Source organism: Colius striatus, chromosome 4 (genome assembly GCF_028858725.1).
Source record: "Colius striatus isolate bColStr4 chromosome 4, bColStr4.1.hap1, whole genome shotgun sequence".
NCBI classification, from domain to species: Eukaryota; Metazoa; Chordata; class Aves; order Coliiformes; family Coliidae; genus Colius; species Colius striatus.
In genome coordinates this window covers 4,308,643-4,332,544 of record NC_084762.1, presented here as the reverse complement: position 1 = coordinate 4,332,544, position 23,902 = coordinate 4,308,643, and the positions used below count along the sequence as shown (strand labels likewise).

At 50.1% G+C, this 23,902-nt stretch overlaps 3 protein-coding genes across 5 annotated transcripts in view; 1 reads left to right on the top strand and 2 right to left on the bottom strand.

The window, feature by feature from the left end:
* Positions 1-10,031, top strand: part of RANBP9 (RAN binding protein 9) — a 36,604-nt gene extending 26,573 nt beyond the window's left edge. The window contains exons 6-14 of the mRNA XM_061996105.1: positions 39-223; positions 929-1,041; positions 2,267-2,375; positions 3,751-3,941; positions 4,882-5,029; positions 6,473-6,594; positions 8,187-8,338; positions 8,961-9,072; positions 9,159-10,031. Of these exons, the coding sequence (XP_061852089.1) occupies positions 39-223; positions 929-1,041; positions 2,267-2,375; positions 3,751-3,941; positions 4,882-5,029; positions 6,473-6,594; positions 8,187-8,338; positions 8,961-9,072; positions 9,159-9,289 (1,263 nt within the window). The 3' untranslated portion in view covers positions 9,290-10,031. The remainder of the gene's footprint in view (positions 1-38; positions 224-928; positions 1,042-2,266; positions 2,376-3,750; positions 3,942-4,881; positions 5,030-6,472; positions 6,595-8,186; positions 8,339-8,960; positions 9,073-9,158) is intronic.
* Positions 10,032-10,538: 507 nt separating this feature from the next.
* Positions 10,539-14,648, bottom strand: NOL7 (nucleolar protein 7). The gene is made up of 8 exons (XM_061996106.1): positions 14,474-14,648; positions 14,305-14,365; positions 13,685-13,743; positions 13,501-13,532; positions 11,722-11,809; positions 11,255-11,376; positions 11,091-11,168; positions 10,539-10,697 (listed from the first exon to the last, which is right to left on the bottom strand). The coding sequence occupies exons 1-8, from the start codon at positions 14,626-14,628 to the stop codon at positions 10,624-10,626; spliced, it is 669 nt and encodes a 222-aa protein (XP_061852090.1). The 5' UTR covers positions 14,629-14,648; the 3' UTR covers positions 10,539-10,623.
* Positions 14,649-14,751: 103 nt separating this feature from the next.
* SIRT5 (sirtuin 5) lies at positions 14,752-23,130 on the bottom strand. Of its 3 annotated transcripts, XM_061995049.1 has the most exons (10): positions 23,052-23,130; positions 22,645-22,774; positions 21,883-21,966; positions 20,757-20,890; positions 18,887-19,112; positions 17,523-17,610; positions 16,527-16,580; positions 15,796-15,919; positions 15,343-15,458; positions 14,752-14,961 (listed from the first exon to the last, which is right to left on the bottom strand). In XM_061995049.1, the coding sequence occupies exons 2-10, from the start codon at positions 22,763-22,765 to the stop codon at positions 14,886-14,888; spliced, it is 1,023 nt and encodes a 340-aa protein (XP_061851033.1). In that variant the 5' UTR covers positions 22,766-22,774; positions 23,052-23,130; the 3' UTR covers positions 14,752-14,885. The 3 variants fall into 3 exon arrangements, with proteins under 3 accessions (XP_061851033.1, XP_061851035.1, XP_061851036.1); XM_061995051.1 differs by lacking the exons at positions 21,883-21,966; positions 23,052-23,130 and having other exon boundaries at positions 22,645-22,924; XM_061995052.1 differs by lacking the exons at positions 22,645-22,774; positions 23,052-23,130 and having other exon boundaries at positions 21,923-21,945.
* Positions 23,131-23,902: the final 772 nt, after the last annotated feature.

Here is a 23,902-nt window from a genome sequence, read left to right as displayed (position 1 = left end):
GGGGGGGAAAAACAAACTAATTGAAAACTTTCTTGCAGCCAAACTTGTACCCTACAGTAGGGCTTCAAACACCAGGAGAGGTTGTGGATGCTAATTTTGGCCAGCACCCGTTTGTATTTGATATTGAAGACTACATGCGAGAGTGGAGAACCAAAATCCAAGCACAGATTGACAGATTTCCCATAGGAGATCGGGAAGGAGAGTGGCAAACAATGATTCAGAAGTAAGGCTTTGGACATTGTTCATTTAAAACACACAAAAAACATCAAAGAAAGGTTAATAATTGCATGATTTTGGAGATCTTTAGACCATTGTGCTGTTGTCTTGTGTCAAAAGCCCAGTGTTAAACACCAGTGCGAGTGGTTTTGTCAACGTAACGGGTTTGAGAAACACTCCTGAAGTGGAGCGTGAGTAGATGGTGGGGGAACAGTTACCAATGGCATTAATAAGGAGGAGTTCAGAGTGAGTCTAACACTCTGGGCTCTGGAAACATCCCTTTGTGTCCTCATTAAGTTGGGGCTCGTTGGTGTCTCACTGGGGAAAAAGGGTGTTTGTGGCTCTGCATCTGTTTTGCAGCCAAAACACTTTGTGTGCAGAAATTTTCCCTCCAGCGCACAGAGTGAGCAAACCCCAGGTAGTATCCTACCTGAGCCTACCTTTGGGGGATGGATCAGTGTGATTAAAATTCAGCATAATAAAATGACACATGGATTCCTTTTAACACTTGTTTTTCTGGACAGCGTTTTGAAGGAACCTGTTTCTTAACTGAGTTGCTTTTGTCTGACTTGTACAGGCATTTCTGAGTTTCAATTCAGTCACTTTTTGGGGTGGGTTTTTTTCTAGAAAAGAGCTTTTACATTCAAGAAGTTGCTGGTTTCTGACCTGTATTTAATGAGTGTTTCTGGGTTTTGTTTGTGTTTATTTTTAGAATGGTCTCCTCTTACTTAGTTCACCATGGATACTGTGCAACAGCAGAGGCATTCGCCAGATCCACAGACCAGACTGTGCTAGAAGAATTAGCTTCCATTAAAAATAGACAAAGTAAGGCTGGAAAGCACGTTGCATCCTTCTGGTTTTCCCCCTCGAATATTACATAAAGCTTTCTCTTAAGCATCACTGTAGAATTTCCTCTTCGGCACTGCTCCACAGCGCAGTTGTGTGCTGGCACGTAGCGTTAGAGGTGTGTGGAGGCACAGCTGGTAGAGATGGGACTCGTTTGGGGTAAATTACCTGTTGTCTTTCTTGTGAATGGAAAATTGGGGTCTGTCTTAAAACAAATGTGTGTGGTGTCTCCAAGCAAGTGTTTGAGCGAGCTACCACTCAGCCACAAACGGGAGCGTAAAACTCAGTCTCGACCTACATTTTGGCTTGTAACTGTGCGAAGGGGTGGTGTTGAGAGGATGCTTTGTAAGTTAAATGGCATTGGAGTTTTGCTGCTGACAGGTGAGGGGGAGGGCACAAAGACAACTCATGTTTTGGAGAATTAATGGATGATGGGGCAGGGTATTCCCTGTTCGTTCCTCCCCATCCCGGCTGCTCCAACACAAGCGGCTGACCACGCCAGTGCCGTGACAGAAACTGCTCCCACTGGGAAACAGCCCCTGCACTGGGCCACTTCTCTGGGGATCAGTTTCTCTGGTTGGGGATGTCTATCAGGCTGTTTGCAACCAAAGCTAACTCTGTTGCAGAAAGGTTGGGTTGACTGTAACCTGACTTGGAAGTGTGTTGTAGGTGACAGGGGCTAAACGTTGTGAGCGAAAACTGAACCCCGGTGGGAGTGGGATGCAACTGGGATGTTCTGGGGTGACAATAGTTTGGTATGTGCTTATTTATAAAGGTGTCAGAAAGGGAAATGGATGGCAGAAGAGTGTCTGCAATCTTAAGCCAGCTCTAAACGTGCAACCTGAGCACACAGCAGCGGTGTGCTGGCAATAAAACTATTGACTACTCATTTAGACGTATGTAGGTGGAGCACAGTTCTTAAGCTTTCCTCCTGAACATCTGAAGGAAGCATGATCTTTCTTTACCCTGCATTTTTCCAAGAGGAAGGGAAAAAAGACCCCCTCTTGTTGATTGATGGTTGCAGTGTCTTTTAATGGTTAATTTACCTGTAAAGTGTCCATGTAACTGATGTCGGTTTTGGTGAACGGAAATTCAGAAACTGGTTTTGGCAGGATGAATGGAGAAGCCATTGAAACAACATAACAGCTGTATCCAAGTTTACTAGAAGAAAATCCTAATCTCTTATTTGTTTTTTGGTGAACAGGAATTCAGAAATTGGTTTTAGCAGGAAGAATGGGAGAAGCCATTGAAACAACACAACAGTTGTATCCAAGTTTACTAGAAAGAAATCCTAATCTCTTATTTGCATTAAAGTGAGTCTTCAAATTATACAGATGTGTGTTTATAGATGGCACAGTACCTTCTGAGACGAGACAGTTACTCGTTTAAAGCTTTCACAGAGATCTGAACAAAGTTAAGCAGCATTTTTCTTTTTTTTTTCTTAAGAAAATGTGTATAGTTCACTTTTTCATGCTTTGTGATTTGCTACGTGTTTAACGAGGTTTTGTCAGCCAGGTCCTGTTTTGCAGCATTAATGCCCACCTCACTGTAGATTTGTTCTCTAGAACTAAGTTTTGTAGGGGTTTTTTTTTTAGATCCATTTTAGTCAGTTTGGGTGTCCAGTAAAACTGCAAATGTAAACTGATTCGGTTATTGTGTTCAAGAAGGTTCAGAGTCCTGCTGGCCTAAGCTGTCTGTTCCCCCCACAAACAGGGGGACTGGCTTTAAAGACCAGTTTTACACGTCACTGTACTCGAAAGCTCTGGCTCATGCTGTTGGAAATGCCATAGTCCCAAATTGTTTCTTGGCTTCCCAAGGCACACAAGAGTCACCTTCAGCCTGGCAGCTGCACTTGCTGATCCTCCAGCGTTTCCTCTCACGGTGTAGTGGTTAAATGAGGGGAAAAAACCCCATCTCTTATTTCCCGTAAGAGCTTCCATGAGGGACTCCGCTCACTAACGTCAGCTGGACCTTGCCATTTGGGGCTTGGACTAGATGATCTCTAAAGGTCCCTTCCAACCCCTACCATTCTATATTCTGTTGCAACAAGTCCACATCACTTTATCCTACCATTTATGATTTGGTCAGTCCCTCTGTCAAAGTTCTGCCCCTTCCTTCCATTGATCCAGCCCTCAAACACAAAGCCGTAGTTCTGAGCTTCCTTAAAGTCCATGGTAAAACCTCCTCACTCAAAATGGACAAAGAGCAAGAGCCTCTAAAGGGAAGGTTTGTATCCGAGCTTGCTTTTCCAGCTGTCTTGTAGTGCCAGCGTTCAGGGGTGAGAGTTACACTTAGTGCGTGCGGTGCCCGACAGCCAAACTGTGCTCTCATTGACCTGGAGGGAAAGGACAGGTGTGGCAACCCAACAAGACGCCAGGAAATAACCTTGCCCCTGCCAGCAGAACACAGCAGTTCAGAAAATACAGTGTAGCACTCTCAACTTTGAGGACTTGGCGACAAAGCCTGTCCTCCAAGGATAACATTGCTGTTCTCCCTCACAAATGTCCTCATGGTGCGCTTTTTGGCCGAATACTCCAAAGCTCATTGGCAATTGGGTTACTGACATCCAGCATTTTGTTGAGTCAGACTTGATGTGTGTTTTAGCACTGAAATGAAATGGTTGCTGTCGTTGGTAAATGGCAAGGTGGCAGTTGTTTTATCAGCTTAACCTGTCTGCCTTTCGTTCAGGGTGCGCCAGTTCATAGAGATGGTGAATGGTACAGACAGCGAAGTGCGGTGCTTGGGAGGCCACAGCCCAAAGTCTCAAGACAGTTACCCTGTTAGCCCACGGTCCTTCAGTAGTCCCAGCATGAGCCCCAGCCATGGCATGAACATTCACAGCTTGGCAGCAGGCAAAGGGAGCAGCACACACTTCTCTGGTAAGTTCTTGCGGAGGGTACGCCACGGGCTTGGATACACCACGGGCTTGGATACACCACAGCTGACCAGATGAAGCTGGCAGTACTCCCAGACTGACTGACTGTTCTACTTCAGAGCTGATACTGAATGCTTTAGATTGTTGATGGCTCAAATCTTTGATTCTGTGTGTCAAGAAGCGTGTGAGTGTGGAGGTCTGCTCGGGCTCCTGTCGTCCTTCAGGCTGCTTATTGGGCTGTCAGACAGCGCCTCTGACCTTCCAGATTTGAAAATAGTGGCACCACTTAATTAGCAAGTTGATGAATGCATGATTAGGTTTGGGATTTCCTGGATGGCAGCAACTGGTTTGGTTGCAGTAAGCCCTCCCTGTGCCCTGTTTCTGTGTTGGAAACTAGGAGGGAGTGCCTGCTTTTGGGTTTGCTAGAACTGGCAATTACATGTTTGCTTCAAATAGTAATTTCTTGATTATATTTCAGAAGGGTCAGAAGAGATTTTAGCCAGACATCTCGTTTCACAGCATGGTGTCATTTTATTTAGTGAAGCACAGTATGAACAATTCCAGTAATTACATGGAGGGACAGAGGGAGGCTGAGTTTAAAGGGAGCAGAGTGATTTCAGCACTGAGTTTTACTGCAGATTTACCAAGAGAACACGATGAGGAATTAGTAAGATGCATGTCTGCTTCCATTCATAGTAATGACAGTGGCCTAAAAAGATCTGAGCTTTCAGCAATGATTCTGTTGTTGTATGCAGGTTTCTATAAGTGCAACTGAGAAACCTTCACACATCTGTGTGTGTGGTAGATGATGCTTCACATGGCAGTGGGTTGGTTGGTTTGGCAAACGCAGCCTTTACTCAGCAGGAACGCTTCAGCCACACTTGCTTCACTCCTCTGACTTGGTTCCTACCAATGAGATTATAATCACCAAAACTTTCTTGCAGGGTTTGAAAGTAGTTGCAGTAATGGAGTAATATCAAACAAGGCACATCAGTCCTACTGTCACAGTAAACACACGAGCAGCAGCTTGAATGTACCAGAGCTCAACAACATAAACGTATCGAGGTCGCAGCAGGTGAACAGCTATTCCAGGTGAGGCCACTGCAGGGGCGGGCTGCTGTGGGCCGTGTGCATCTGCTGCCACTGGGGTTCCTCCTGGGGCTTTTTCCCTTTTCTAAGGACAGTTAAAACTTTTTAATGTGAGGAGCCAACAGTTTGGGATCACTCAGTGTGCTTTGATTTTAACTTGTGGTAGTGGAATGTTTTCTCCTCCCATGCTCGTTGCTATCTACACTCAGGTCTGAAGTTGTGCAGTGGAGATGAACTAGTGCTCTGGCACTTGGAGGTTTCAGTTTAAGCCACTGACTCAGATTTAAGCACGTTGCAGGTAGGGAGTGAAAAAGTTTCCTAGGTACTCTCCACCTATGGCAGTATCTGCAAAGGAAGCCCACTGAAGGTGGCTGTGCAGCGTGGCCACTCTTTGTGGCACGCACAGGAGTTGTTTGTCGCATTCAGACTGAACACAGGTGTGTCACCCAGGCTCCATCTGGTTATTTGTAACCAGCAAATATTAAGCTGTGAGTTGCACAGATGGAGCAGAACCTCATTTGCTGTGCAGTCCATCAGTCCTCAGCTGCACTGTCCAGGATGGGACAGGAACAAAGTATTTCACTTGGATGGAGATGATTGGAAAGAAAAAAGCAGCAGTTAACTTTTTAGCTTCATGGTTTGTGTTTGCAGGAGCAGTTGCCTCTGGCAAAACCCCTGGCAGTGTCCAGGCCACTGGGGTTTTCGGGGGGACAGCCAGTGCCTTGGCCACAGTGTTGCTCCATCAGAGAGCCCTTTTGGTTTCCTTCCTGGGAGGAAGCTGAGGAATGTTGATCACTTTGAAGCAAGGTATTAGACTTTTAGATGGAACCTTTTTCCTCTTGGCAGAGGTTTTGGATTGTCACTCTCCAGGAGGAAGCAGGCCAGGCCAGGTGTGAGTGCCTGTCCTGAGGGCACGTTGGATGCCCTTGCAGCGTGTGCTCAGGGGCTGGGTGTGCCTCAGTGTCTGGGCACTGGCTCCTTTTACTCACTTTGCTTTGGGTTTTTCTTTTCCCCTGTTGTTCCACTGAGAGTACGAGAGATATAGGAGTTTTTGAAAGAATTCTCTGCCTAAATACGATCTTGCCCAAGCAGGCTGGGTCTTAACTGGGGGTTGTTCTTTCAGGGGAAAAAAAAAGTGGGGAACAGTTGTTTTGATCAATGTATTTTCTCCAGCTCCACGTTACAGGTACCTCAAGGAGGTAAGGACTTGTTGGTGTGTATTTACAAAGTGTTACTGAGTAACAGTGTGCATGTTGGGTTTTCCAGCAGCTGGAGTTGTTATTGTACTGAATACCTAGAGCACTGTTAGTGCCAGACCTAGCTGTGGTCCAGCTTGGCAGTACTGGAAAGCAGCTCTTCAGTGGGGCAAGCTGAGGAAGCAGAGGACTGAAGATAAGCCCCAGTACTTTCATACCAGTCAACCTTTTCTCTGTTGCTCTTTTCCAGCAATGATGTAGACATGGAAACAGATCACTACTCCAATGGGGTTGCTGAGACTTCGTCCAATGGCTTCCTAAATGGTAGTTCTAAACATGATCACGAAATGGAAGAATGTGACACAGAAATGGGTCTGCAGTGATATTTCTTACATTTTTATTAAGTGATGGCAACAAGGTTATGTTTTTACTTGCAATGCTTCCCAACTTGAAAATTAGGGATATTAGGTCAAAGCTGAGTTTTTGTGTGTTTGTTTGTTTTGCTGTTCTTAGAAGTAAATGTTAGTGAGGCAGTGCAGGGTCAGGGTGAGAGCAGGGGCAATCTCTCACTTGTGGGTAGCCAAAAGAGCATCATCCTCTAAGGAAGTGCCTTTGAGAAGGAGGCTCCTGCTGTGCCTGGGCTGGGGTTGGCAGGTCGCTTCGCTCCTTCCGCCTCGCCTCTGACCCTCCAGGCTGCTCTTGGCATCTTTGCCCTTGGCACAGAAATTCCAGCTCCTTGCTGCTGGAGAATGCAAAGTGCATAAAGCTTGGGGGGTAACTACCAGGTGGCTGCTGAAAAGCAAATCCAGTTGTGCCACAGCGCTGGCAGGGTGCAGAGGCAAAGTGCTGGGCTGTTACTCCACTGGGTAAGAACAAGGCCTGTGACAGGATAAACTGCCCTCACTGTGGCAGCCTTTCCCACAGAGGTTTGCTGTGGCAGGCATGAGGCTGGTTGTGGGTGGGGTTTGTTGTAGTGTAGTTGCTTTCTGCCTTTGCAGAGCTCTGTCTTCCCTTGGGCAACAAACACCACTGCTTGAAGCTTGTAGAAAGAAATAGGGTTCCTCAGCATGATGATGCTGGCTCCCCACAGTTGGAGTCTGGGTGTTTTTCTGGGTTTGATTTTCAAGCTATCTTTTCCTCAGTGCTGTGTATTTAATGTTAATGAGGCAGATTTTGTTCCAGAGATGATGTGCTCACATCCAAGGGGGGAAATGAACCCCAAATGGCCACATAGAAATCCTTGTTTGCAACCTAGTGGTCAAAAATGGGTTTGTAATTCAAATGTACCTCAAAATGCTGGTTCAAAACTTGATGAAAAAAGGCAAGGAATGGGAAAATGCTTTTGGTTTGTTGAAGTTGTAAAAGAGGCAGAACTTTTGGAGAAAACAAGGGTTGATTTGCTATTGATAAAGTACATAAATACCTTTCAAAATCACTAGTATCGGGGAATATTGTAGCAAACAGTAAAGGAATCGATTGTAGTGGTCTGCTTGATGGCAAAAGCAGCCTGAAATCAGAGTGATAGGGGTTGGAAGGCACCTTTAGAGATGATCTAGTCCATCCCCAGTGCTAAAACAGGCCCACCTAGATCAGGGGGCACAGGAATTGTGCCAGTGCTGAAGGGGATAGATTCTACACAGAGGATGAACAGCCTGTTCGGGACGTGGAGGGGTTTCACCCTCCTGCAGCAGTTCTGGCTTTGGCAGCACAGGGCCACAGAAGTAAATATATAGAGCTGTGAGGACTTTTAACTAAAACTCCCGTCACACTTTAGGGTGTAAAATGGGGTTCACAGTCCCGTTAAAACGCACCATTGCACAATAACCCACCTTGGCTGTTAGTTAAGGCAGGCTGCGAGTGTTTGCAGGGAGCAGCTGTGCTCTGTGCCGGGGCAGGGGGCTGAGGGGCAGGCTCTAGGTGCCCTCATCCCCTGAGCTGTGATGCTGATGGTCTCGTTTCTGCAGAAGTAGACTCCAGTCAGCTGCGCCGGCAGCTGTGCGGCGGCAGCCAGGCGGCCATCGAGAGGATGATCCACTTCGGGAGGGAACTGCAAGCGATGAGCGAGCAGCTGAGGAGAGAATGTGGCAAAAACACAGCCAACAAGAAAATGCTCAAGGTAAGGACACTGGTGCAAGGGTGGGGCTGGTGACTGCCCCTGCTCCCTGCAGCAACTCTCCACAGCGTGGGGCAGCTTCAGGGACTGGGCTTGGTGTTTTGTGGCCAAGGCCAGTGTTGAGTCATCTGTGGAGCAGCAGTGGCTCCTGTCTGCTCTGTGTAGTACATTTGCAGAGAAGGCAATTCCTTACCCTCATCCAGTTAAAACCAGAGATGAATGGAGCACTCCTCTAATTTCAGACCACGTAGCTCGGCCTCTGCCTCAAAGTTAGAATATTTTCAGCAATACTAATCATTGAGCTACAAAAAAAGGATGGACACATCCTCTCACACACCCTCTTACAGAGTGTGTGGCAATTAGCTCACCTGGATTTGAGATTGCTCCCGGAGACTGAAGGTGCCATTTGCAGCCGGTTTTGTCCTTCCCACCACTTGGCAAAATCCTGCCAACTTGTTTCTCTTGGGAAAACCACCCCTTGCTCGAGATGGAACAAGAGATGGGAACAGGACTCGTTCCCTTTTGTATCCCTGGAGCCACAGCCCCTCCCCTTTGCAAGGCTGGATGAAAAGGGCTGAAGGGCATCCCCCGGCTCTCGAGGTGCGACTCCCCGGTCTCTCCCCAGGACGCCTTCAGTTTACTGGCATATTCGGATCCCTGGAGCAGCCCCGTGGGGAACCAGCTGGACCCCATCCAGAGGGAACCCGTCTGCTCTGTCCTCAACAGTGCAATACTCGGTGAGTGCAGGCGGCGGGAGCAGGGGCTGGCGAAGGAACGGCTCCACGCGGACGTCCAGGGTGACGCTTTAACTCTTGTTTTGCAGAGACTCACAATCTGCCAAAGCAACCGCCGCTGGCCCTGGCCATGGGCCAGGCCTCGCAGTGCCTGGGGCTGATGGCCCGCTCGGGGATCGGCTCCTGCGCCTTCGCCACGGTGGAAGATTACCTGCACTAGCTATGCACGGGGGCTGGCACGGGCACAACGCCTCTGCCTCGGAGTTATGTACTAAGGACGAGTCTGTCGCTTTATGTTGCTTCCTAGTTTACAGCATGATGCAAATGATTTCTAACTTAGCGTTAGGAGACAAAAAATAAAACCCACAAATGTCCATCTTGAAACCTCTTAGATGTCTAAGAGTTGAAAGCATCACTGATGATGATGTCAGCCATCCGAATTGATGAGTCCCGACCCCGGAAACGATCGTCCAAAGCGAACCAAAGCTGCGGCTGCCCGGGGGGAAGAGAGCAGCCGGCGCGGCCGGGGGGAGGACGTGAACCTCAGCGGGATGACTTTGCCAACCTTCCACCCCATCGTTAACGTAGTTCAATCAGTGTGATTTGCAAAATGCATCCACAGCCGATGGATATATAATAGTGTTGATGGGAAGAAATGATATTTTTTAATGTGTACTGTAAAACTTGAATTACTCAGGAGCTGAGTGAATCTGTTTGTTGCTACTTACAATCCCAACCTGTTGATCTTAGTAAAAGGGGTTTGGTTTGTTTTGTTTTGTTTTAACATGGTCTTTTCAACTTTGTTTCCTTGTTTAACTACGGACAGCTTCTGTTGTGTAGACTCACCAGTTTAACTGTTGTATTATATAACAGTATTACATGTCAACACAGTGTGGTTATGACCTATTTATATAAAAACCAAATATTTAGTCAATTTACAGTCTTAATTTAATCTTTGTACACCTTGCATTTTTAAAAGTGCTTAAATAGTACTATATTGCAATAAAATGTAGTGATATCAGAATTAAGCAGCCCTTACAAAAACTTACTTGTCCCTGGGTGGTAGCAGGGGCTGGGAGGCCGTGCTGCAGTGGCTCCGGAGTCCTCAGCCTGGGGTAGGTCCAGGGGAGGGTGTCCTTTGCCACCACGCCAGGAGCGCAGGGCAGCGCGCTCAGCACACCCTGAGAGCTGAGAGAAAGCGCCTTCATCCTTGACAATAATGCTGAGAGGCTGGACAGGAGTGTGCTGCTACCTGAGCTGATTGGGGCAGTGAGATAAGGGCTTTGCACCAGTGAGGAAAAGGAGGAATGGCCAAGTGCTCCCAGGGCAGCTTTGCAACCCACACCACGCTGACACAGGCAGCACCGCTTGCACAGCTGCTGCAGGGAAAGGAGGAGACCAAAGGAAAGAGGGTTCAGGCACAGGCTGGTTCGTGCCTGTGGGGGCTGGAGCTGAAACCACAGCAATGATAGAGAAGGAAAAAAACCATTTATTGGGTTGAGAGGTTAAATCACCAGAAGTCCTTAAGAGCATCTTCTGCTAAAAAGCCCGTCTTCAGAGGCAGGTTTTCATCTGTGTTGAGAGCCAGCGCTTTTTAAACCTCGTTGCTCTTTCCTTTTTTTCTTCTCCTTAAAAAAATCAAACACAAAAGCAAGCTGTCAGTTGCCATTGTCTTAGCCCAGCTAAGAAAAGCATCCCTGCTTTAAGTTTTACACAGAGCTGAAACAACTTTGAACAGCTCAGAGGCTGTAGTGCAAAACAAGTTACTATTTATTGCGCCCATGAAACAGGGCTGCAAGCCCAGATGCTGTTTCACAAGGTACCAAACATGAGGTAGTTGTTTTTCAAGTTCTATCTCAACCTCCTCCCTTGCACCCCTCTTCTCCAGGGCTTTCAGTTAGAAGGCACCATCCAGCCTCTTGTTTTTTGTTGTTTCTTAGGGATAATAAGTGTACTTGGAGCAGTGATGCATAAAAGGAATGGAATGTAAAGTGATGCCGTCTTGGGCTTTTCACACTCACCCCACGATTTGTCCACAAACTGAACTGCAGCTTTTTTAACTGGGTTTTTCTTGTTTTCAAGGGAAAAAAAATCATTTGCTGAAACGGGAGATAGAGAAGCATGAATGACTCAAGTGGCCTGGGTGAAGCTTTAGATGCAGCCCCTGCCAGGGCAAAATGCTTACCCTGCACCCGGTTGGTGTCTGGGCCGTAGAGCTGTGTGTTTAAGAAGTCCTTGGCCAGCTGTTGGTGGAGGGCTGTTACATTCTGGTCCTTTAAGCGCACTGCAGCGTAGTTCCCTTTGGCCCTGGTTAAAGAGAGAGAGAGGGACAGGCCTGTGATGCAGGCACAGGCCCCAGGGGTCAGCGCTGCTGCTGGCAGCGGCGGGTGCTGGGTGCCGATGCTCAGCCGAGCTTTGGAGCAGCAGTGAAAGCCAAACCATGGGCCCAAAGCTCTGGAGCCGTCATCACAGGGCGCTGCGTGCTCCCAGCAGCTGCCTGGCGGCCTGAGCTGGTGCTACCAGAGCCAGCACAGCGCCCCTGTGGGGACATGAGTGACGAAGAAAGGGCAGGAAAAGGGAAAAGCTGAGCTGCAGGAATTGGGGACTCACCAGTCAGGCCCACAACAGTGTGCCCAGTTACATGGGACCTACCTGCTGCCCTTTCTGCCCTTGTCCTTCTTCACCAGCCTCTGGGCTGAGCCCTGTTTCTGCTTCACAGCCCCAGCTCCACAGCCTTTACCTGAAGGAAATTGGGGAGAGAACAAACAAAGCCCCACAACTCCTCTAACGTTATGAATCAGTAACTAATTGTAAATGACAGAGCAACAGCAACAACACGAGCAGGCTGTGAAAAAGAAGGTGGCTTGGGTTAACTCCAACAAGCCTTGGGCACTAGGGAGATCCCTCACAGAAGGGCAGCGACAGGGAAGTCAACAACCCGCCCCAGGAGACACTCAGGGTACCACTCAGTCAGTTTTCCCCTTCCTTGGCATCAGTGACACAAGGAGATTCATCACAGGACATTAATTCATTAACACAACAGCCGTGAGGAACAGGCAAAGGGGGGGCCAGCCCCTACAGAAGTGCTGTGGAGACTGAGCCCTCTTCTTGTTTATGGCAACAGATTGTTTTAAAACAATAATAATAAAAGTAGCAGTTACAGCATCCAGCTACAGAATTATCCAAAAGCCAGCTACAGAATTATCCAAGGTAACCCAGCTATACGACTACATAAGGCAGAGATGAGAGAAATGCTAAAAACACACTTTTTTTGTAGTCCTTCAAAGTCCAGCTGAAGAGGGCTACAAAAGAGCAGCCATGAATGCTCTAAAGCCTTGATTTTCCAGCTCAGAATGTGAAAAAGTTACCTAATTCTTTCCAGATTCTATTAAGTCACAGAATTACAGGAAGGGACCTCAAAGCCCATCCAGTGCAACCCCCCTGCCAGAGCAGGACACCTAGAGCAGGTCACACGGGAACTCACAGGAATGTCCCCAGAGAAGGAGACTCCACAGCCCCTCTGGGCAGCCCCTGCCAGTGCTTCATCACACTCACACTGAAGAAGTTTTTCCTTGTGTTTCTTTGAATGAATAAATGGAACAGTACCAGTCCCAGCACCGACCCCTGAGGGACTCCACTAGATACAGGCTTCCAACTAGACCCTGCCACATTGATCACAACTCTACCTTTTTCCCTTCAACCAGTTCACAATCCACCACACTACCTGATCATCCAGCCCACACTGTCTCAGTTTTGCTGCCACGATACTGTGGGACAGTGTCAAATGCTTTACTGAAATCCAGATAAACCACATCCACAGCACTACCACCATCAGTCCGGCTGGCTGCACCTTCATAAAAGGCCATCAGGTTGGTCAAACATGACTTCCCCTTGGTAAAGCCATGTTGACTGCTCCCAAGGACCCTCTTGTCCTTTAAATGCCTGGAGACAGCACCCAGGATAAGTCCTTCCATCACCTTTCCAGGGATGGAGGTGAGGCTGACTGGGTGGTAGTTACCCAGCTCCTCCTTCCTAGCCTTTCTGAGGACTGGAGTGACATTTGCTTTCCTCCAGTCCTCAGGCACTTCTCCCGTTCTCTTAGTACAACAGGTATCAAGGAAATTAACAACTCCATCCATGAACAGCCTTTATCACTTAAGCAAATGCCCTCTTTGCTTTTCTATAACACCAACCCATCATTTCCTTGAACAGCTCAGCTTGGTTTAACTGAGATCAGTGTCCAGCAAACAACTTTTGGAAGAGGTGCAGGAATCTGATTAACAGCAACTTCAGATTTCTTTTTCCCCTCAGATATCTTCCCTTGGCAACTGCCAGACGACCCGTCCCACCCGTTCCAGTTTCAGCCTTCCCACAGGTGTCTACAGCAGAGACAGAAGTGAAACGCGGGGTCTGGAGAAGAGCTCTGCCTACCTGGCTTAGCTGCGGCTGCCTGCCCGTCGGCTCTGGGGGTAAGGAGAAGGCAATGCGTTACTCTCCGGTGCGCGCTGCCTTCGCTGGCTCCAAAGCTGCTGATCGCTGTGCAGTGAGGGACTGTCCGCGGCAGCCGCTTCTCACCGACACCCCCCACCTCCGCCCGCCCCCATGGCCCCCTCACCGTGCGGGGGGCGCGGCCGCCAGCTCCTGCAGCACCGCCTCGGGGAGCAGCTTCCGTTTCTGCCAGAGGGGAGCGACAGGGGAGTCAGCGGGGAGCCAGTGGGGAGTCAGTGGGGAGTGAGAGGGGAGTCAGCAGGGAGTCGGCGGGCAGGGAGAGGGGAGTCAGAGGGCAGCGAGAGGGGAGTGAGAGGGGCGTCAGAGGGGAGTGAGAGGGGAGTGAGAGGGGAGTCAGTGGGCAGTGAGAGGGCAGTGAGAGGGGAGTCAGCAGGCAGTGAGAGGGGAGTCAGCGGGCAGCGAGAGGGGAGTGAGAGGGCAGTGAGAGGGGAGTCAGCGGGCAGTGAGAGGGGAGTCAGCAGGCAGTGAGAGGGGAGTCAGCGGGCAGCGAGAGGGGAGTGAGAGGGCAGTGAGAGGGGAGTCAGCGGGCAGTGAGAGGGGAGTCAGCGGGCAGCGAGAGGGCAGTCAGCGGGCAGCGAGAGGGCAGTCAGCGGGCAGCGAGAGGGGAGTGAGAGGGCAGTGAGAGGGGAGTGAGAGGGCAGTGAGAGGGGAGTCAGCGGGCAGCGAGAGGGCAGTCAGCGGGCAGTGAGAGGGGAGTCAGCGGCGCGGCGGGGGCAGTGGCCGTACCTTCTGCTCCGTGAAGAGCTCCTGGCGCCGCCGCCGCTTCTCCTTCAGCAGCTCCCGGTGCCTGCGGGGAGGAGGCGCGGTCAGCGCGGCCCCGGGGCGCGGGAGGGGGATGTGTGCGGACGCCCGGACGCGCTCCGAGGGAAGCGGCTGGGGGGGGGAATGTCCGTACCTGCGGGCCGCCTCTCCCGCGAGCTTCCGCTCGGTCTCGGCCGCCTCCTTCGCCACGCCGAACGCCACCTCCTCCGGGGCCGCCTCATCCTCATCCTCCGAGGAGGAGACGGGCGTCCCGAGCGCCGCGGCCACACGCTGCCGCCGCCGCGCCATGGGCCCGCCACGTCCCGCCTCCCGACCCGGAAGGACACCCGCTTTCCGCCGCACACCGCCCCGGGCCCGGCGTGACCGCCCGGTGCTGGCCGCCTCCCCCCGCACAGACGCAGACAGACGGAGCCGGGCGCCAGCAGCATGTTTATTGCGGGGGGACACGGGGACACACGCACGCACACACAGACGCGCCGCCTCGCATCTGCACACACACACACACACACACACGCACGCACATCCCGGCGCCGGCACGCAGGTGCTCAGGAGATGATCTCGGTGTGGTGTCGGGCCAGCGCCGGCGGCAGAGTGGTCCCGCAGGGGCCCTGGAAGTGAAACCTGTAAGGAAGCAACGCGGTGAGGGGCCGGGCGGTACCGTGGGTCTCGGTGCCGCTCCGGCTTTGAGACCCAAGGACAGACTTCAGCGTCACACTTCGATGAGGACAGTCCTGTCTTCAGCGTCTGTTAATTCCACCCACAAACGATCATCTTGGAATCACAGAGTGGTAGGGGTTGGAAGGGACCTTTAGAGATCATCTAGACCTCCCCTGCCAAAGCAGGTCTTTTCTTATTACTTATTAGAACAAAACGCTTCTTAAGCATTGGGGGAGGAGACTAGATGATGTTTGCGTGAAAGATTGCAGGCATTGTAGCAGCCCCGTGCAAAAGAGAAGAGGGGAGGGGACTAGGGGTCACCAGTTTAAAACTGAACAGCTTTACCTGAATCTGTTGGTAGCAGGAGTAGTTTCCATGTTGAACTCTGCAACTGGCACTCCTCTGGCAGATACCTGAGGGGCAAACATAGCGGCGGGGTACACCACGGAGGAGGTGCCAACCTGCAGGGACGGCGACAAAAAGCAACAGTGGAGCAGGCCAGGAGCCAAACAGACAAAGCCAACCCAACCCATGAGCTAAGAACCCTTCTCAGGACACTGGCGGTGCAAAACCACTACATCTGCATAGACTAACTGTAGACTGCAGATGTCAGCCAGGCAAGACAAACACATGCCAAGCCTCTGAACTTCTCAGCACTACATGGGCCTTTTCAAAAAAGCTTTATGTTTGACACCAGAGTCCCTCAGGGGCTTTTAGTTCCCTCGGGGAAGCACAGATGCATCTCTTTACAGCGTGGCTGTGCAGTGAGGGGGGCTACAGAACACAAGTGTCACTCACCACCAAGCAAAGGTCACAAATGTCAAGCTCCTTCTCAACCTCTGTGAGCACGTTGGGATCCAGGGCTTCCCCAAACCACACGACGTGGGGCCGGAGGAGCCCGTTGCAGCCGTCCTCCTCACACCTGTTTAAAGATCACAAAGGGACTGTGCTCACACCACTGCCAAGGACAGTTCCAGCAGCAAAGCAGCTCTCGTTCTCACTCAGGCACATCTCCTCTGCCCTTCTCCTTCACAGCCCTCCCCACAGCACACTGGAAGCAGCATCCTGTTAGCCCTTTTTCCTTAGGAACCACATGACAAATCATCTGCAACTAGTTCAGGGAAAGCTTCAGCTGTTACAGAAAGCACCTTGGTCTGGTGGCCCTACCCCACATAGTGCTGCAAGCTGACTAACAGTGAGCAGCACCTGCAAAGTAACCAAAGGTTTACTGTGTAGCTCTTAGTTTCTCACTCTGCTACCCCACTTACTACAAATTCAGGCACATTGCAGCTTGACACTCAACTAACACAAACATGCCATCCCTTTGGCATCACAGTAAGCTTCTAGTGCACACTCCTGCTGTCCCCTCTGACTTCACATTCTCTTCTCTGGGGCTGTGCTGTCCCACACCTTCTGCTCCTGCAGAATGTCCCTGTGTCCTTCCAAAGCCACCTGAGCAGTAATGTAAGGCTTTGAGATGCACAGAGCGTGAAGAGGGAACAGCAAAACCCGAAGCGGTCTGTACGTACTGAGGAAGGTCTTCCACTGGAATTGTGGCCTCTTCTGTGTCAGGATCTGGAGCTCTGAGGTTACAAAATGGAAATGTTTTCAATCACTTTAGACATTAGTAAAACCCCCTTTGTGTTCTCTAAAGCATGCTCCTCAATCAAGGAATCTTTGCAACTTCTGCCAGCTTCAACACCTACTGCAGCCCTAAAATACCACAGGCATTTCTCCAGGCATTACTCCAGAGAAAAGCAACGGACAGAAGCTGGTCAAAGTCTGTGGAAGGCACAATAAATATTTCTGTAGCTATCAAAAGATCTGGTGAAATGCAAATGGGGAAAAACAACCACCCTAAAAATCCATGAGCATATGCCTGTCCTGTCTCCTCCCTCCCCGGGGTCTTTTAATAGAGAGTGAGGATGACTAGAACAAAGAGACTGAACTTCTTCAGGTGCAGAAATCCTGATGCTTCTCTCCTGATTGTTTCACACATCTGTGTTTTGAGCCCTGTGATCATGAGAATCCTAATGATGGGTTGAAGAACAAAAGCTACTAGGTGCTCAAGACATGCAGAACGATCCAAGCTGGCTGGACATGAACCAGCTGTGTGCCCAGGTGGCCAAGAAGGCCAGAGGCATCCTGACCTGTGTCAGAAATGGTGTGACCAGCAGGACCAGAGCAGTGAGCCCCTAAAAGGGCTGTCAAGCCCTGTCTCAGGCTGCCCAGGGCCATGGGGGAGTCCCCATCCTGGGAGGGATCCCAAAGCCACACAGCTGTGGTGCTGAGGGACATGGGTTAGTGGTGGCTGTGGCAGTGTTGGGAGAACAGTTGGGCTCAATGAGCTTAAAGGTCTTTTCCAGATGAAACAACTTTGTGGTTCTGTGATTTAAGCATTAAATACTACTAAAGGAAAATGGAGTGGTTGGCTGAAACTCCTGTACACTCTTAAAATGGTCCCTTTTCAGAAGAACACAGCAGAGGAAGCATTAAGCCCCGAGCTGACGGGGCAGATGCCTTACCCTTTCCCGGCCAGCGCGGGGCATATCGGACTCTTGTAATTTGCAGCGATGTTCCCGCAGTTGGTGCACCGAGTTTTAAACAAGCTACCTGAAACACACAAAGAGAGAACATCAGGGGATCAAGCGCTTGCTGTGGGGCATGGCTGTACAAGCAAGCCATCACCCTGAACCCTGACAGCCTTCCCTTGGCTGTGAAGTCTTTACCTTGCTTTATGCCCAACTTCCCAGCTACTGGAGCGCTAATAACATGCTGTAGAGATGTGTAACATTACCAAGTATTAAATTGTCTCTTTTGTAAAGAATAAGCAACATTAAACAGCTGCCCAGAGAGGTTGGTTGTGGAGTCTCCTTCCCTGGAGGTCTTCAAGACTCGCCTGGACATGTTCCTGTGTGACCTGATCTAGATGGGACCTGCTTTGGCAGGGTTTTGGACTGGATGATCTCTAAAGGTCCCTTCCAACACCTACCATTCTGTGATTCTATGAAACTAATACCCAAGACTTTATGTCCTTGGATCCACAACTGCAAAAAAAAACCCAACTGTGAAAGTTTCCTGTGGGGTTGCAGTGGGAAATACCATTTCAGCCTTTCCTGATCCTGAAGTTGAAAACTGCTGGAGGCCCAAGGGTGGGACTTTGTGCTGGGAGGCTTCCACTCTGTAGCAGGAGCAAAGAGGAGCAGGGGCAAAGGATGGAGAAGGGCCTCCCCACCTTCCTTCTCCCCACACCTGTGTAATTCCTCAGATCCCAAAGCCACATGGAGCCTCACACACTGCACCCACGTTGTGCTCCTCTGGCACTTTGTGGGAGTCAGAGATGCCACTAACTGCAGGGAAGAGAGAGGGAGTGCTGCTGGGCCTAGGAGAGAAAGGAAAGGGAAGGGAACGACATCCCTTTCCAGCCTCTTCTTCCTCGTGTAGCCAAGGATGGGTCTTTGAATGACAGGACAGAGGGAAAGCATCAGGGTGAGACCAGTCTTGCCAATGCACATTTTACTGATGGCAGTCCTGCTGTGGCACCACCAGTGCCCTGCAGCAGCAGCAGGCCTCCTACATTCTCTTACCCTTTTGTAAGCAAAATCAGCCAAATGTCACTGTTAGCACGTGTTCAAGTGGATCTGAAGCAAAACCGAGGGAACAGAAGGGAGAGGCAGTTCCTGTGTACACTCTGAACCCATTAGAAAGGAAAGATCAGAAATAAAGAGAGGCTATGGAGTACCCAAAAGAGCTTCCAAAAGAGAGCAGGGCCACACTGTAAATAACTTCACACAAGTTACTTTGAAGACAAATTTATTTACTCCCAGTCCTTCTGCTCTCTCTTTGCCCTCTCCCCAAGCCCGTGGCAGAGAGGGAAACTGCTCCTTACCGTGGATTTCTATGAGGTGCTTTGTGCCTGCCTTTCTGTGCAGCTCATCAATGTTCTGGGTGATGACCACCACGCTCCTCCCTTGCTTGCTCAGGCGCCGCTCGCACTCGGCGATGGCGACGTGCGCTGGGTTGGGCTGTTTGCTCAGCATCACCTCCCGGCGGTAGTGGTAGAACTCCCACACGCGAGAGGGGTTTCGGGCGAAGGCCTCCGGAGTGGCCAGCTCCTGGGAAAGACAGAACAAGCCCCTCTGCCAACAAAAGGGAAGGAAATTCCCCAGCCCAGATGAAACCTGCCATTTATCCTGCCACCAGCGTTAACGTGATCATCAGCAGCAGATGATTTAATGTTTACAAACACATCAAGGGTGGGTGTGAGGAGGATGGAGCCAGGCTGTTCTCAGTGATGGGCAGTGATAGGACAAGGGGCAACAGGCACAAGCTGCAACAGAAGAGGTTCCAAAGAAATACAGGGAAAAACTTGTTCCCTGTTGAGGTGAGGGAGCCCTGGCAGGGGCTGCCCAGATGGGCTGTGGAGGCTCCTTCTCTGGAGACATTCAAACCCAGCTGGACGAGTTCCAGTGTGACCTACTCTAGGTGTTCCTGCTCTGGCAGAGGAGTTGCACTGGATGGGCTTTCAAGGTCCCTTTCAGCCCTTGAGATTCTGTGATTCATATAGCCCCTGCAAGGATGACATGTCCAACTATCTTATCACATAACAAAGAGACATCCACAGTGTGCCATGAGGCTTTACAGTGAATGCTCAGACCTCATTCTCTGCTGCCACACCAAACTGTCAGGAGTTTAGCACAGCACAAAGGAAGATATTTCAGCTTCCACAGCAGCCATAAAACAGCCTTGTGTGGATATATTGCCTTTTCTGCTTTAAAGTGTAACATAAGCCAAATGACAGCCATTGCCAAAACCAGAGCCTAACGGCTTGTCTTTTACGTGCCAGTAAAATCTAAGCTCTGATTTTCACACTCATTTTGCCTCACAGAAGGGGTGGAAGGGACCTCGAAAGATCATCTAGTCCAACCCTCCTGCCAGACTGAAGAGGACCTCAGTGTCATGCTTCAATGCACAATTTTACTGATATATCGATATAAAACTGCAAGCTTCTGGCTGCAGAAGGACCAGGCATTTATACACACCCCTGCTTTATTGGAACTGATAGTTGTTGAAAGAAAAGCAATCTTTGGATTCAAACCACCTTGAAAAAATTCCTCTTTCTGACCCCTTTTTGGCTTTTACCTTTCATGAATGCTGTCATTAAACACCATAAAGAAAGCAAAGGCCGTCACAGGGGTTGGGGGAGCAGTTCCTGATGACTTAGGGGTTACTTGAAACATCAGCAGCACCGTGCAAGATCACACTCAGCCTCTGCTGCTCGCTGCTGCACCACTCCAACCCCAGCAGCTGCTTCCACCTCCTCTCCCACCCCAGTGGCTCCCAACACTGGCAAGATCACACCAGTAAGAGGAAGACCTCATGGGAAAGCTAAAGACTGTGGGAAACCGTAGCCCCAGACAAAAAAGCGATCAAGAGTATTATGAGAAACCAAGGTTAAAAGAAAACAACTGATGAGTACCATTGGTTCTGTCCTTTGTTGTTTTGAATAGTTTAAAACAGGAGAAGCCCTGTGAGGCAGCAAAAGGGTGAGGGTGCCAAAGGATGAGCCAACAGCTAAGCTGTGAGGCTGCAAGAAGACAAGGACAGCATATTGTTTTCCTCAGCTGATAAACCAAATGACAGAGAAGTTGCAGCTGCACAGAGCCACTACTGTGGGAACACTTCCACCCCCTTTAAGGCAGACCTTTGGAGCCTTCCCCCCTCCCCTAGCTGCAGGGAGGCATCCCACCGGTACGTACCTGGGCTTGCCACTTTCTCCACAAGCCTCCAGCCCCCCTGAAGGTCGGGACTCCGCTCTCAGCGCTGACGCCAGCTCCCGTGATGATGGCTATGTGCTTCGCTTTGGCAAACACCTCCCGAAAGTCAGCCATACCTGTGCGTGGGCAGGAGAACCAAACAGCTGCTCCAGCGCCTGGACTTCCAGACAACACACCCTACACACAGTGCTGGCAAACTTACCTACCCAGAAACACCCATGGAACTGACTTTCATTCCAAATGCTGCTTAATTTCTGTATTCTCTGTGATTCCAGTCTCAGTAGGGCAACATGCTCTAAACACTGAAAATACTTGGTATTTGAAAGACAGAGCCTCAAACCAAGACCTCACACTAGTTGCTACCTCATAACTGTTGTAACCACCACCCATGAAGAGCTTCTTCCTAACTGGAAAGTAAGAGCCCGAGGTGAAAAAACTAATTACAAAGTGCCATCTTCAAAAATGAAGTTAATTTAGGAAGATGCAGTTCCTTCTCAGGCACTTGTGGTTGTATTTTCAGCAGCACAACCCTGGGGCATACCAGCCACTTCTTCCAGCTTTGTGTCCTCTGCAAGCTTGCTGAGACTACACTCTTCCCCATCACCCAGTGTCATTACTGAAGATGTTAACAATACTGGCCCCAGTACCGAGTCCTACAGCATGCCACTAGTGACAGGTCACTAGCTGAAATTTCAGCTGCTCATGACAACTCTAATTGTCACAGCTTACCTTGTGGGTCTGGTTTTTTTTAAGCCAAAGGCAGGTAAGTTTTTATAAGGAGAGATAGTCATTAGTCCTAAAACTCACAGCACAAGAGCTGTGCAACTGGGCAGAGAACACATCATCTAGTGTTGTAAACCAAATCTCACAAGCACTTGAATGTGTCAAGATCAGGGCAAAAGTCCTCCTTGTCTGGTTTCCAGCCTCTGACAGCAGCCAAACGCTGATGCTCACGACAATAGAAAAAGCCAAGTGCACCTTGGCTACCCAGCTGCCAGGGGTTTGACTATTACACCCCTGAAGTTCTGTGTGCAGTTTTCAAGTTAAGGCTCATCCTGAAAAAACAAAAACCAAAAAAGCCCCAAACAAACAAAAAGAGGCCATTTACCACTACTGGAACAAACAGGGCTCCTGGAGTTACCCAATACCTTGGCTCCTGAGTGGTTACAAATGCTTGAGGCTCTCCGTAACTCTTGTACAAAGAATGAGAAGTCAGTTTTATTATGCAGTAGGATTATGAATAGGAAATGGAATTAAATAGCATGTGCATAAATTATAAGTAAGAAAAACATATAATCAGGCCATTGTACTGGTTGCAACTGTGCAAGGGTATTTAGAGCTATATAGAACACACAGAGAGATGAAAAATTTTAGTGGTTGGGAAAAATATACAACAAAAACCAACCAACTACTTCATACTCATCTAAACATTTTAGACAGGTAGCTGTTAGGAGAGTCCAGAGATCACAACGATGATGAGAGGGCTGCAGCACCTCTCCTGTGAGGACAGGCTGAGAGAGTTGGGGTTGATCAGCCTGGAGAAGGCTCTGGGGATACCTCAGAGCAGCTTTCCAGTCCTTAAAGCAGCCAACAAAAGAGCTAAGGAACATTTTATAGCGACAGTGATGGGACATGGGGTAATGTCTCCACACTGAGAGGAGACTGAGACTGGAGGTGAGGAAGAAGCTCTTCCCTGGGAGGGTGGTGAGAAGTGTCCAGGGGGTAGGCTGGATGGGGCTTGGTGCAGCCTGGTCTGGTGTCACTGCCCATGGGGATCGGATATTTACGGTCCCTTCTTACTCAAAACACTCTACGGAACTTCAAGCCTAGCTTAAAAACCCGTGCTAAAGGCAACAAACAAACGTCTTACTTGAACTGGGACGAGCCATTCCCGAGCGGATCTCCCTCGCCTTCGAAGCAGCCGCCTTAAATCCACAAAAACCTCTGGAAACTGACCTTCTAACGGTGAATTGAAACAGGCTCATCAGCATCCCTTTTACCTTGGGAGGAAAACAAAACCCGCACCCCGTAACACAAAACGCTTCGCTTGGAGTGGGGCGGGGGGGGGGAAGCTGCCACAGCCAAATGCCAGCCGGCAGCAAAGCCTACGTGCGGCTGGTCGCCTGCGAAAGGGCGAACAGGAGCCGGGTGGGAGGACGGAGACGCGCTGAGGGGGGAGGCGGCGGCGGTCGCCGCCGCCTCCCCCCTCAGCGCGTCTCCGTCCTCCCACCCGGCTCACGGCCCTCAGGGGCTTGCGGCCCGCCGGCGGCAACTCACCTCAGCGGCGGGAAACGGCGGCTGCGCGGCGCTGAGGGGAAGGAGGGGGGGGGAAACGCGTGCAAGGCCGCACGTCCCACCCCCAGGGCTTAGCAGCGGGGGCCGAGCTTCCCTCGGCTCCGCCTTCCCCCGTTTAATCCCGGTTTTTATGAAGTGTGGGGTATTTTTTCCGCTCCTGGCTGGAAAGCCCCTAGGAACAGGGCATGGGGAGTGAGGGAGCTGAGGGGAGCGCATGGTTCCTTGGCGTGAATGGATTGTGTGTACATCCAGAAGCAAAAGTAGCCCCGTGTTTCTTAAGCAGTCTTGTATTCAGTATTCCCAACAGTCAGTATCTGTGAACCTGGTGTAAATGCTCAGTTTTTGCCATAAGGGCCACCTTACCTTTCACAGTGGTTGGTGCTGGCCATAGACAAGACTGCTTATACAAACACGAGTGCTTTCTAAAACCTTTTAAAGTGACAGCTGAAATTAACTTCCAGAGCCCGTTCACCCCCGAAAATAACATCAGTTTTCTATAATCATCCGTGCCTGACAATAAACATATGCACAAAGCACACTTTTTTCCTGTTATGGTAAGTTCCTCCAGCAGCGACAGCAACTTCACACAGACACTAGAAGCATCAAATGTTCTGCAAAGACACTAATTTCACCAAAATCAACACCCCAAACTCTTGTCGCAAGCTATGTCAAGGGCAACTCCACTGAACTTCCTGCCTCCTTCCTTTCATGGCCAGCCCCCCAACACATTACCCTCCCAGCTGCCAACGCTGTTGGACACAGCTCATTTACGTATCCAGCTATGAATCCATCACGTCTGTGTTCCAGGAACTTGTCCCGTCTCACCTTGGCCC

Bases quoted from the DNA above. Each gene is read 5' to 3' on its own strand.
- NOL7 (XM_061996106.1), bottom strand. From the start codon at position 14,628: ATGGCGCGGCGGCGGCAGCGTGTGGCCGCGGCGCTCGGGACGCCCGTC. The intron at 11,169-11,254 runs GTAAGCATTTTG...CTCCCGTTTCAG, and splicing joins AGACACCAACCGGGTGCAGG to CAAATGATTTTTTTTCCCTT. The intron at 10,698-11,090 runs GTGAGTGTGAAA...GATTTTTTTAAG, and splicing joins GTTTGTGGACAAATCGTGGG to GAGAAGAAAAAAAGGAAAGA.
- SIRT5 (XM_061995049.1), bottom strand. From the start codon at position 22,765: ATGCTGATGAGCCTGTTTCAATTCACCGTTAGAAGGTCAGTTTCCAGA. The intron at 19,113-20,756 runs GTACGTACCGGT...TGTCTTTCCCAG, and splicing joins GGAGAAAGTGGCAAGCCCAG to GAGCTGGCCACTCCGGAGGC. The intron at 17,611-18,886 runs GTAAGGAGCAGT...TGTGTGTTTCAG, and splicing joins GCACCTCATAGAAATCCACG to GTAGCTTGTTTAAAACTCGG.